The sequence below is a fragment of the Pongo abelii genome, chromosome 4 (genome assembly GCF_028885655.2).
Source record: "Pongo abelii isolate AG06213 chromosome 4, NHGRI_mPonAbe1-v2.0_pri, whole genome shotgun sequence".
In the NCBI taxonomy this organism is placed as follows: Eukaryota; Metazoa; Chordata; class Mammalia; order Primates; family Hominidae; genus Pongo; species Pongo abelii.
The window spans coordinates 42924916-42939021 of record NC_071989.2 but is presented as its reverse complement, the minus strand read 5'-3'; the positions used below and the strand labels follow the sequence as shown (position 1 = coordinate 42939021).

The 14106-nt window shown below is 39.7% G+C and overlaps 1 protein-coding gene across 1 annotated transcript in view; it reads right to left on the bottom strand.

The window, feature by feature from the left end:
• GHR (growth hormone receptor) overlaps positions 1-14106 on the bottom strand; it is a 315260-nt gene that overhangs the window by 80557 nt on the left and 220597 nt on the right. The window contains exon 4 of the mRNA XM_054555527.2: positions 5871-5936. Within this exon, the coding sequence (XP_054411502.1) occupies positions 5871-5936 (66 nt within the window). The remainder of the gene's footprint in view (positions 1-5870; positions 5937-14106) is intronic.

The window sequence follows — 14106 nt, the reverse complement described above, 5'->3', positions numbered from 1 at the left end:
CTGAGCTCTCGGTTGGGTACAAGAGAGCCAACATAAACACTGTTTCCTTAAAAGGGATTGCAAGAATCTATGTTTACTTACTAAATTGTTTATTGAATAGTTTATAAACAAGTAGACTGTCAATAATTTAATGTCAGCTTCCGTGTCAGAACCCAGTATCAATTCTGCTCTCTACTGCTTGTCCAAAGCTCAAGTTTTTTTTGTTTTGTTTTGTTTTTTGGTAACCAATAAAGACTGTGCATTCACTCTAAGATACCGTTCCTGCCAGGACACATTTCCCTTATGTTATACTTAATTTAGTTGCATTATCAGCTAATAAGTTCTTGATGTTGAAAATATCTGATAAAAAAGAATGAAAGCAGAGAGGCAGTGGTGGGCCGCAGGCAGGAGTAGGACTATTTATGATTCCCTTGGCAGTTGAACTGATATGTCCTGCAACGTTATCCAAGACCGACCCATGACACTAGGTCCCTGACCTGAAGGAAAGGTTCTGTGGAAGGCTTTTGGGAAAGGCATAGTATTTATACTCAGCAATAGACAAGATAAAATTCTCCTCCTCTATATCTTTATCACTCTCCTTTCATAAATGACTGCTGAATGGCGTGTAGGAAACTCCCTGGTAGCCAAAGAGTACTTAAGATAGTGGGGAGGGCTTGGCTTCTGTTTGTTTTTTGAAGTGTGTGTGTGTGTGTGTGCAAAATTCAATAACCATCCATGAAATACTCAGCATGTGTCAAGTATGTAGCAGGTACTGTAGGATATAACGATGTGTAAGATATTGTCCCTATCTTTAGAGATAGTTCAATTTATTAAGGGGGGGTGCAAAAAGCACTACATTTGGTTGAACCAAATGACACAATGATTTTAGGGTCCAATATAGAGTTGACATGGGCAATTTCATACGGTTCAATTTAATACACATTGGAATAAAATAAGAGCCATAAGAGAGTACAATAAATACCACGTAAGCTTACTATAGAGCCCGATACTATTCTAACTACTTTAAATATATCAACACTTATAATTCTCACAACAATCTTGAGGTAGGTACTATTAGCATCTTTATTTTAGAGATTGAAAAAAAAAGACACAGAGGTTATGAAATTTAGAGAAGATCATACAGGAAGTAAGCAGTAGAACTGGGTCTTAAACTAACGCTTACTCCAGAGGCTGAGTACTTAAACTGCGGTGCTACACTCTCTCTCCTTGTGAGAGAGGAAAAAAAGGCTACAATTCTAAAGCAAAAGCAGCATCCTGTTGGGGAAACTGGACAAAGCTTTGTGGATAAAGTTATATTTGAAATATGGCTCATAGGACAAAATCTATGAAGGACTGTTTCAGACTGAGAGGAAAGAAGAGGAAATTACTGGTAAAAGGGTCAATGTAAATGGATATAATGAAGCAAGAATGCAGGGAATATAAACATACGAGTACATAAGAGAAAAGGGAGATAAGGCTAGAAAAGTGTATACGATGAATGCTGTTGAATTTTCTGAATGCCAGGGAGATAAGTTTATTCATAATTTAGAAAAGGGTTTGGAGCTACTATAGATGATTGGGCAGATGAATCACTGAATCAGAGGTAGGCAGAAAGAATTAATCAAGAACAGATTATGGTGGCTTGGAATAGGGAAAAATAGGAGATAGGAAGAAAAATTAGGAAGCTAGGACAAGAGTCCAGCTAAGAATGTATATGGACCTGGACAAGAAAGATGAAGTTTACTATATTAAATTTTTGTCCTGCAAAAGTTTTTATTGAAGTTAATGTAACTCACAATTATTTGAATGTTTGTGAACTTCTAGCATTCAAGCAATTCATTTGCTTGCCTATCTAATATGATAATATTTTGGAATCCTTTCAAAACTTGCCTCTGATCTCAGCCATTAATACTCATGTTCAAATGCCTATTTTCATGAAACCTTAGACTAATTTATGCTCCAATAAGCAGTCAATAAAGCTTGCTCCAGTTGGATATTCATTTTATTTTGAGGTAAAAATGCTATCAATCACAAAATTTACACTTTTATAGGAATACAAGACAAATTCAGTGAAAAGCAATGACTTTTAAAAATAGGGGAAAAATCTCCCTCAGAAAGATGTGCAATCATCTAATTTTTTTTCTCTATATGTGTTTAAGAAAGCCTTATATATTTGGCCCAACAAATCTTCTGCCAGTAAATAATTATGACAGAGAAATAAAATTCTTGAAAAAGCACAAAGAACGTGCAACCACAGCACCCTAGTTGAGATGCCTGTCTTATTTGGGAATACTAAAAATGTTTTGCTTTTCTCTAGGAGATTGTAACTCTTCCTATTCTTCTCCCCAGAAACAAAAAGAAGTTTTCTTTGTAGTAAAATTATAGCATTACTTCTTTAAAATATAAAAACGTTATCTGGATATCTCTTTAAACTGTAAACTCCCTCAACATTCTTCTTATCCTAAGTATGTGTTTTTGCTCATATTTACCCCGGGCTGACCTTTGCATAAGTGGAGTATGCTGCTACCCACGTATGTGAACTGAAAGGTCCTTTTGGGGTTACTAACCAAAAATAGGTCTTTTTTTTTTCCCCAGAAAATGTTTCTTAAGAAACTAATCTGTGGAAGGCATGTTAGCATGTGCTCATTAACACAAAAATGCACATTCACATGGATGAAGACCTTTTGCCAGCAGAGCAAAGCCCTAAGGGCTTACTTAGCAAATAGGACAGATAATTTTTGGTGAGCAAGAGAAGAAAGAGGTTACAGCAAGAGGTGATTCTTTAGGTTGTGCATAGCATGGGTTAATTTTAGCTGATCTGGTTTGACCATATGTGTCTCTCCAGAGCTACTGAAATATGACCTCTCTCAGACCAGCATGGAGAAGGGAGGGATTGCTTGAGGCCATGAGTATCAGGTTTTGACTGAAACTTAAAGGTGGGCAGGACTGATTTATATTTACAGAATCCAGGGCGGGGTGGGAGGAAGATAGATTCGATGACATGAGCAGTGTACCAGAGGAGGGAAAATACAGTGTGCCTGGGGAATGGTAAGTAGCCTGAACTTACAAGCTGGGGTGGATGTTCAGGGTCTTGGGAAAGGTTTGAAGTTTAATGTTTAGGTAGTAGGGAAAGCACTAAAGATATTTACTTAGAACATAAGAAAATTATTGTTGGCAGGGGAAGATAGACGCAAGGAAGGAGAGATGGGGCAGGGGGTGGAAGGAAAGAGGAGGGAGATGCTGCTACATAATCACTGCACGGCACTGACTGGTAGGAAGTTGTTCAACACATTCTCCATACCTAGAGGTTATATTTCAACAAGGAACAATGTTTCGGCTTCTTGGGCCCAAGTATAAAGTAAAGGTGGCTTGGAGAGGGCAGTGGCATTTATTTTTTTATGTTTGGTCAGTTCTGGCTAGGATTTGTCCTGACAGGGTTTTTATTTCATTTTTTTTCCATAGGGTTTTGTTTTGAATGTGAGAACTTAGAAAAGTACACACAGGAAACGTGTAAATTATAATTGTATGTTCTCAGGACATTTCATGTTAAACACTAACTTTTCATGTTAAACATTAACTTTTCATGTGAAATTATCTCTTTAGGGAGAATGTGAGCTCCTTGATGTCAGGGCAGTATCTTACTCTGTCTCCCTCAGGGCACACAGCTAAAGGTTGAGTACACAGCAGACTGTTAAATATTTGTGACACGGTAACAACGTATACAGTGACAGAGTGAGGTGATGTGAGCACTTGAGTCTGTCACATCTGGATGTGAGGCTCGTGATGATAAAAGGCAATGATATGTTCAAGCATGTGCACTATGATAGGTGCCCACTGTTACAGACACTGATCTAGGTTACTTTAGCCAGTCGTTCCTGGGACAGAGAGCAGGTGACTTTTGATGAGAAAAAGCTGGAAAGATAGGGGAAGTCAGTATCTATGTGACTTCCCACATACGAATGATAATTAGCTAGTCGTCTTACGTATCATGAAGACAGGAAATCAACATATGCCAAATGACTGGTAGGAAGTTGTTCAACACATCCTCCATACCTAGAGGCTATATTTCAACAAGGCACAATGTTTACGCTTCTTAGACCCTGTGACCTAATAAAGAAAATTACTTAGAGAAATCCTACTGCCACTTTGGGGGACAGTGGAGGGCAAAGTATTATGTTTGTGTCAGGAGGATGGTTTCAATGTGAAGCATTTACCATTAGTAACACATTTTCAACTGATTACTTCTCATTTCCTTACAGAATATAAAGCACGTCACTCATCTGTTGAGTGAAAAAAGGCTTTGGAATATACTGGCTGGGAAACCCAAACAGAACCAAACAGCCACTTCTTTTACAACCTCTTTGTTAATTAGGGAGCAGCTTAACATGTCAGATGCTTCTTAAACGGGAGGGCTATAAAGGATTTGTGGTCTGGTACAACTGACAATTGAATGACAGTTGTTAAAAACAGTACCAACTCTCCTTTTTGGTCACCTCCAAGGAAATAATGTTAAAATCTCACATTGGAAATTAATTCTGCAATTTAGTCATAAAATTCAAATTATGATTTCGTGACTCCAGAATAACAACAAGAATAGCAATATCTTAACTGATTTAGGTACACTGTCTTCCCTTCCCTTATTGCATAATATGGACTCTAGCATACACTTCCACTGATGAAAAATATCCATCCCTAACATTTAACCAAACAAGTACCTACTACTATGGATCAGAATTTTTTTTAGGAGATGTAAGGGATTTAGAAGAAGCATAAAGTTTACGCTTTGCCTTAAAGTTCAATAGAATTAATTCATTCATGCAGTCCACACAATCTGGTGAGTTCTATATGCAGGGCTAACACACACACTAAAATGTCAGGAGGTAAATGCTATCATGTTGTAAAGGACAAAGTTCCGCAGAAGCAGAGAAGGCAGAATATTGTTCAAGACTAGAGAATTTGGAGAAGCTTCCCCACAGAGTTGATGTTGGGGTTCTGTCTTGTGGTTGAAAGGAGATTGTCAAAGGACCGGGGGGAATGCGTAAAGTCATTTTAAGGGTAAGAAAGAGCTTACAAGAAGGCATAATTTTGAAGCTTAAGGCAATTTGGTTGGAGAGACAAGTTTAACTTTCTACCAGTGTAAACCTTAGATAAATACTCCAAGATAATAATGAAAATAATTTTAAAAAGAATTTATAAAAAGAGGCAGTTTCCTAAATTCAATAAATAATTGTTGATCCATGATGTATCATTTCCTCTTTTTTCCTCCTTCATTAATTTGGCCTTACTTAACCTCCAAGCATAAGCAAAAATAGAAAAAAGCAGCCTTGCAGAGAAGTTGTATTCGTTTGTTTTCATTGCTATAAAAAAGTACCTGAGGCTGGGTAATTTATAAAGAAAAGTGATTTAAATGGCTTACAGTTCTGCAGGCTGTATTAGCATCTGCTTCTGGTGAAAGCCTCAGGAAGCGTATAATCATGGTGAAGCGGAGCAGGTGTCTCAGGGCGAGAGTGGGAGCAAGAGATTGAAGGGGGAGGTGCCACACACTTTTAAACAACCAGATCTCATGAGAACTCACTCATTATGGTGAGGACAGCACAAAGAGGAGGGTGCTAAACCATTCATGAGGAATCTGCCTACATGACCCAAACATCTCCTCCCAGTCTCCACTTCCAACATTGAGGATTACATGAGATTTGGAAGGGACAAACATCCAAACTATATCAGAAGTTAAAAGTAAATCCTTAAAAAATATTTTGCTTGCCTATAAAATTTCAACTCAGTCACTATTCCAGTTACTAACATCCCAAATAAAATAGAGAAAGGATAGTAGCTTAATTACACTAAAACATGGAAAATATCATTGAAGGAAGAAAAAGGACTGAAATTCTTACTTGTCTTTAGGCCTGGATTAACACTTTGCAGACTCCAGGGTGCTCTGCTAAGGATAGCTGCTGTGGCTGAAACAGAAAGAGAAGAAAACCATTAGTCATCCCTGTCAAAACAATCTGATATGACCCTGTGTAAACTAAAAATAAAATCCTCAGCTTCCCAAACCAACTGAATGGATCCCTTCTTGGCCAAGGGGACTCCAGAGAATGGTTCCTGGCCACAATGGGAAGGCAGGTCGGATATACCTCCCCTTTGGAGTTTAGGCACAAGTGACCAGCATTAATGTTAAAATAGAGATCATAAGACTGACTAAATAGACTCTTTGGGCAATAAGATACTAAATTATAAACAAGACCTTAGGCCATGCAAGGCAAGGGTTAAGTCACACCTGTAGGCCATTAATCTTGCTAAACAGGTCATTTTGTGGCTGACTCTGACATAGCATCCTTATCTTAATTTAAATATCTCTTTTTGCTAACTCTAAGCTTTGTACAAAGTTTTGTTCCTTTAACCAACTGCAGATTAAAGAATCTCTGAACCAAACTATGACCTGCAAGTCCCCACTTCAAGACATCCCGCCTTTTCAGAGTGAACCAATGTGTACCTTCCATGTACTGATTTATGTCTTTGCCTGTAATTCCTGCCTCCCTGAAACATACAGAGCCAAACTGAATCTGATGGCCTTGGGCACACTTTCTCAGGACTCCCTGAGACTGTGTATACAGGTGATATGGACAGGAGGCAGGGAAACACTGGGTAGAAGAGGGTAGTTCCTGGGCAAAGACCCCACCCTCAAGCCTGAAGACCTGCAGCCCTAAATGGGAACAGGCATTTCCGTTTTCATGTCCAAAAAGCTGCCTTTTGGCCCAAAACACCCCCTACCCTGCACTCATATAAACTCTGAACCCAAGGTTCCAGAAGCAGACCAGCAGACCAACAGACCAGCACACCAGCAAGCCAGCTGACCAGCAGACAGATGGTGAAATGATGCGGCAGAGAGAGAGAGAAGAGGAACATCTGGATGCTGAGAGGAGCTTGGCTGGGGGAGGTTGGAGAAGAGTCCAGCCACTGGGCTGCCCGACTTCAGAGGAAGTTCACCTTCCCACTGCATCCCCACTTCCCACTCCCCATCCATCTTGCTGAGAGCTGCCTCCACCACTCAATAAAACCTTGCACTCGTCCTTTGAGCCCCTGTATGATTTGTTTTTTCTAGGACACTGAGCAAGAGCTTGGGATACAGAAAGCTGTCACACTGGCCCTCTGCCCTTGCTATAAGGCAGAGGGTCCATTGAGCTGATTAACACTCAAGCTGTCTGTGGACTGCAAAGCTGAAAGAACTTTGTAACACTGGGGTTGCAGGCACCCCACCCCTAGACACTACCTCGGGGCTAAGGGGCCAAGGCACCTGCCCCAGCCTCTGCACCTGACTGTCTGTATTCTCCCCCTAGGGGTTTGAGCAGTGGGGCAACTGAACAGGTGAGCCACACCCCTGTCGCAAGCTCTGTGAGAGGGATCAGAGAACTCGCTCATTTCAATGGGGCCACAGTCAGAATAAATCTGTGACACAGTCAGAATATATTGGCTCAGAATAAATCTCTTTAAAATATTTTACAGTTTGATTTTTCTGCTAACACCTGTTATGGCATCATTTTCAAATGATAAAGTATGATTTCTCCTCTCATAATAATCCCCCTTTTAAAAATTAAAATTGCACTAACCTCTAAAAAGAACTCATAAAAATCACAGCAAATGAAAACCTGGTCTTAATTACCTTTGGTCTCAAGCCTAGGCACAGTAGGGAACAATTTTTTTAAAAAAGATTTCCTACATTATTTGAGTTTAAACTTGAATCTTATTTGTACGAATGAGGAGAAATATAAATTCTTTTTAAATGGCATGAAAAAAAGTTCAGTAAAAAAAGTTTATTTTTAGAAATAAACATGTGAATGATCCTGGAAGTAGGGAGGGAATGAAGGGAGGTGAAAAGCTCAACATGAGAGAAACAGAACTTTATGATGTGAGATGGTCTATAATTCATCCATTATAAACACAGTCATAATTTGATTGACATTAGTAGTAGGTGGCATAAAAAACAGGAAAAAATGAAAAATGATGAATGTAGTGTCACTCTACCTTGAAGTATTAGAGTGGGTTGCTTTGTAAGCATCCCAGCTAGAAAAGTATGCATCTCTTGTCTGGGCTTGGTGGTGAAAGGTGTTTCTCCAGAATTTCCCATATCTGATCACGTTACCCCTAAGTTATTCTTAGAGGGTCAGCATGGCTCAGGCCCACAGTAAACATTGAGTTTTACCTCCCAGTGAAACTACTGGTGATATTGTGAAATACATATTTGACCTTGTCTCTGTTTCTTGACACAGTTCCTAAAATCCTTCGAATCTCTGTAGTGATAAGTGTCTTTCGTATGCTAATGAGTTGACTGATGCCTGGGGGCTCCTGGAGAGCCTCAGGATGGGGCATGGTCACAGGAAAGACCAAGAGTTGATTAGAGGTTGACACACTTCAGCCCCACTCTCCAACCTCAGGAAGGGGAGAGGGACTGAAGGTTAATTTGATCACCAGTGGCCAATGTCCTAATCCGAGAGATTCTGGATAGCTGAACACATGAAGATGCTGCACTCAGAGAGGTCATGGAAACTCTGCAACTCCAACCCACATACCTTACCCTATCCATCTCTTCATCTGTGTCCTTTGTAATATCCTTTCTAATAAGCTGGTAAATGTAAGCAAGCTGTCTCAAATTATCAAACCTGAGGCGGAGGTTGTGGGAACCCCAATTTATAGCTGATTGGCTAGAAGTATAGGTAACAACCTATTACTTGCAGTAGGCATCTGAAGTGGGGGGTGGTGGTGTTGGAATGAGCCCTAAACCTGTGGTTATCTGATGCTATTTCCAGGTAGATAGGTAAATTGTCAGAATCGAATTGAATTAGAGAACACCCAGTTGGTGTCCCACTGAAGAATCTGTTGGAGAATTTGTGTGGGGAGAGATTCCCGCCGAGGACTAAGTTCCGATTTTTTATCTTGCCCAAATTCCTACCTAAGGGTTCTGGGGAGTCATGCCCTACAAACCATGGGTTCTCATCAGATGGGCTTTATTTGACCCTGTATATTGTGACTTGCTTTTCAATCTGACTCTGGCATAGCATTATGAGACAAGGAAAAAATATTAACCCCAAAGTATATTTCCTTGCCATGCCTTGAAATTGCCCTACAAAGTCTCTTATGGGAAAAACCCACATTCTGTAGAGAATCCCCTTCCCCCTTTGTTTTCCTTTCTTCCTTCCCAGATCCAGGCAGTCATCAACTAAGAGTCAGGCACAGTTTTAGGTCCAATAACAAACATACCTTAACCTGAATAGTCTTTTCCATTAATCTCAGGTCTTCAGACAAACTCAACTAATTGTCAACCAGAAAATGCTTAAATTTACCTATAGCCTGGAAGCCCCCAATTTGAATTGTCCTGTCTTTCTGAACCAAACCAATGTATTTCTTAAATGTATTTGATTGATGTCTTATGCCTCCCTAAAATATATAAAACCAAGCTGTACCCTGACCACCTTGGGCACATGTTCTCAGGACCTCCTGAGGGCTATGTCACAGGCCATGGTCACTCACATTTGGCTCAGAAAAAATCTCTTCAAACATTTTACAGAGTTTGACTCTTTTCATTGACACCACACACATTTTGGTGATCTCTGGTCACTAAAATATTCTGTGTTATGAGAGTATAGTAGGAGAAAATGAATTTTTTTTTTTACATACTCTCAGATTATTAATACTTTTGTTTCAGTCCTTAATAGAAACCCACAGTAACAATGCCAAGAAATCTATTTCTGATATAAAACAAGAAAGAGAAAGAAAATAAAGATGTACTGGACAGTGAGCTGACTCATTCCCATCTCTCTGAATGTCAGAGCCTGGTGAGTCCAATTCACCTGCCCCTGAGCCGCTTTTCAATGTACTTTTTCAGTAACTCCTCCCAGTTAGCTAACTGGGAAGCAGCCTTTCAGCTGTGAAAGTGTTTCTTTTTTATTCTCTCTCTAAATTTTATTATTATCTTCATCTATAGATCATTTAATCTCATATGCAATAAGGAATTATGACAAAAAGCAAACATTTTCCTAAAATAAATAAAGTACTACACCTTGATTTTAAAGTGGCCGGAAAGCAAAATTGCATTGTAACAATTCCTTCAAATCTACTTGCTGCTTTGATACTCTAAGTTTTTATTATTACCATTATTTTCTAGAACCATTCCCACCACCATCACAGATCTTTGCTACAAATCAGAGAACACTTTGTTTCATTACTTCTGAGCACTAAAAGAGGACCTTTGGTCAAGGTTCAGCAAGTTTGTATAACTGACAACTATGTATTACTTGAGAAAGTTTTGATAGTTCAAAGGAAGAAAAAAATTAAGTTAATCAAAATAATAACAAAGAAAGTGAAAGGAAACTTTTGTAGGTGATAGGTTTATGGCATACATGCAGTAATAATTTCATGGATGTATACTTATCTCCAAATTCATGAAGCTGTATACATTAAATATGCACAGATTTTTGTATGCCAACCATACCTCAGTAAAGTGGTTTTAAAAATATGTTAATCATGGGATATACATAAACATATGTGTTATTTTGGTCAAAATTACGTAGGAAGTTTGTCTCAATTTTCAGCTTGAATCTGAGAAAACTAATGGACGACAATTTCCAGGCCTAACATCAGCAGTAAAGTTGACAAATTTTTCCACGATGGCAGAAATGGAATGTGGGGGTCAGTTATGAGACCCTAAGGAGAGTGCAGAGCCAAAGCTCAGGCCTGGAAATGCTTGGGGAGCCCTGGCCAGCCTTGAATCTTCACAAACCAGCATTTAATTTTTTTTGCAAACAGACATCTGGTGACTTTGCCTTTATCGTGCATTTGGTGACATTTTCACAAAGCAAAAAGTCTTAGTCAGCCAACACTCCTGAAAATATGTAATGAATCGATACATAAAAGGAACAAATGGTACCCTCATGGAAAGACTACAGATTTTTGCTACTGCTGAGAGGGTGCTGGTTAAAAAGTAGAGCACACTGAACAAAACTGCGCTGGCTTAGCAAATGGAAGTGTCATTCTCAGTCATCAATTTTAATTAGCGTCAGAGCCATGTACCTAATGTCTAGAGGTGCTGAGCAGTAAGGGAAAAACAAGTAAAGGAAGACCATAAGCAGAGAATCACATCCAATAGTAACAAAGTTAATGAAACCATTACGAACTGTGGTCTTGGTTATGATCTGCAAGGACTCCATTTATTAACTATTCCCAACAAATCAATAAATAGGCACTTTTAAATGCTGGGTTATAAAATAAACTAGCTGCAGCCCCTGGCCTCAGTGAGCCCACATTTTTCTAGGCAGGGATCTATAAAGAAAGAGTAGTCAAGCATTGGAGGAACAATGGAATATCTGTTAACAAATTTGGACAAACTTCCTTGGGAAGGTGACTCCTTGAGACAGGTGCTAAATTTGGGATAAAGGGTAATGTGGAGGAAAAGAAAGGGCAGGTGGGGCCAAGGAAACAAAGGTACAGAAGGTACAAAGGTGCAGAAGACACAGCCTGGGCATGTAAAGAGCTGTGATGTGTTGGGAGTGCATGGATGGAGCTGAGGATGTGCTGAATTAGGGAAGAAGCAGGGGCACCTCAGGGAGAACGTAGCCAAAGGACTTAATTTTGGTTCTGCAAACACTGGGGAACTACTAATTTGCTATGCTCGGAGGTGGAGCGCCTCACAGTGTACTTACCAAGACTAGAACTGACTGCAATTGAACTTTCCCTACTTACACTCAACCTTGTACTCAACTTCTCAACAGAAACACGTATCTGGGCCTTGGTTTCTCTGTGTTTAAAATTGAGAGAGTAAAAGTATCCATATATATATATATATATAAGGTTTAAATCAGTTAGCACACGCAAATCATTTCATTTACAATACAATTAGTGATAAGCAAATGTTATATATGCTTATCATTGTTATTGTTTTTGTCATTGTTATTATTGCTAGTCACTACCTTGACAGCAGGGGCATGTCTTTTCCTATGGAGAGCTTGACAATGTGTTTACATTAGACTTTGTGCACTTAGGGTTTTGCTGATGTGAAGATGGGATGTTGTCATAAACCCAGCTAGACTATTTAGGCCCTCCCGGTGCAGGCTGTATGTAGGCAGTGGGTTCTGTTCTTTAAGGGTGTTTGGCAAATGTGTTGGTGGAGTAGGGGATGGAAATCTACTTATGGCAATGATTCAGCCTGAGACTAAATGCAGCCAATCCCAGTTCTCTAGTGTGTCATTAAGGGAGCAAGAGTAGGAGAATCAATGTTCTGGCAAGAATCATAATTCACTAGTTGTGTAGCAATGGCATTTAGAAACACCCCTGAATAGACAGTGCAAACACAAGTAAACATAGTACCATATACAGCAACCGTTCTATACAATTACAGGAGGTAATGCATGTAGAGGGCCTCACACAGCAGTTATTAAATATACCAAGTCTAGGGCCCTGCCCCAGATTGATAGAGTCTGAATCTCTAAGTCCCTGGTCACTCTACATTTTGGAAAGGTCCTGGCAATGTGTATGCTTACCTTGCCCTTCCACACCCCTCCCTGCCAGGTGATTCTTATGACAAGACACAAAATATATTTAGGAAACTTTTCACTATACCTTCTTGCTCTGGTCTGAATCACCATATCCTCTGCAGGGCTCTGCCTCTAGGGTTTCCCCACTATGTGCCACAATTGGTACTCATGAGGAGGCACTTGATAAAGTACATGCTGATTGATTTATCTCAATGTCACAAGCATCACAAAGTTATATCGATGAAGCCAGGTTGCTGAGGCTTTGGGCAGAAATACCCTTCAGGGATGAATTCTCAAAGAACCAGGTGAGATGTGTGATGTCCTTAGCAGCCAGGCCCTCTCCTTTTGCTCTGTGGTTGGATACTACTCAGTGGCTCCTCAGGCTGCCATCCTCTTTTTGATCATGGCTACCCCTTGGCATACTGAGTCCACCAGGCCTGAGTGCAGTGACAGTTCTAAGCTGGAATATCTTTTGTGGCTCAGTGAGTTAATTACATTCCCATCCATAGTTTCTCCTGAACCAAAGTGTATTATCTTGTACATGTTATGACTGTTGGCAGCTCTAAAGAAGCCTGTGTAATCTAAACAGGAAATCTCTGAGCCCTTCCAAGAGACAGTATTACCTCCCCACATCTCCATGAGGGAGTGTATTTCTTCTGTACTTGAACAGTAAATCATACAGCATATTGCATGAGCTAGAGAATTTAAACAAATAAAACAGGAACTGTGAAATGGTGCTGGTGGTTTCAAACACTTTTTAATGCTTTATAGTAAAATAATAGATAACAAATTTGGAAGATAAACCAGTGTCCTTTAAAAAAGCACATGTTTAAATAAATCTGCAGCAGCCACATTTTGCTGTAAGTGTATTTTGAGAATAGCAGGGCTTCAACAAGAATCAATGTGCAATGATAAAGACCTTCTTTTCTCACAGGTCTTATCTCTGGCTTAGAGGGACAAATGTGGAAGTTTCCTAACAACTTCAAGCTTCACGTATTTATTTCCTGTCTAGCAGTGTTCTGCTTGGTGAGTTTTTCATAAACATCCTCCTGACATAAGCTTGTGCATGTGCTGAGACATCCACTTGCAATTACAGACAGATACTAGAGTCTGGCTTTTCAAATGGAGTCCCTAGCATAATAAGGACAGTTAAAGGTGCAGTAGTGACATCCAGGGAACACACTGGTGGTGGTGTTTTCACAAAGAATACTGAAAGAAACAGGCAATATGAATGCTGGCTCTCAGCTGGCCTGTATCTTCCTTCTGCAAAGCTTCCCAGTAATTCCTCTAGCTTTTCCTTCCTACTGTTACAAAAGCAGTGAAACATCCTGCCCAGCTAGCCACCCCAAAAGCTGCTTTTCATTATGGAGAACAGCAGAGGTGTCAACACCAGGCCATAATCAGTAAGAGAGTTTGCTATGCCACGGGATAACAGGAGCACAGATTAATCACAGCAATGCTAAAAAGAATAAACAGAATTACATTTTGGCACTGGGCCAAGATTAATCCTAGGTAGGCCAGCCAGGAGCATATGACTGAAATTGGAAGGATATTCAAAGAGACTATTAGAAGGTTAGTTGGAGATGTAAGGGAGAATGACAGA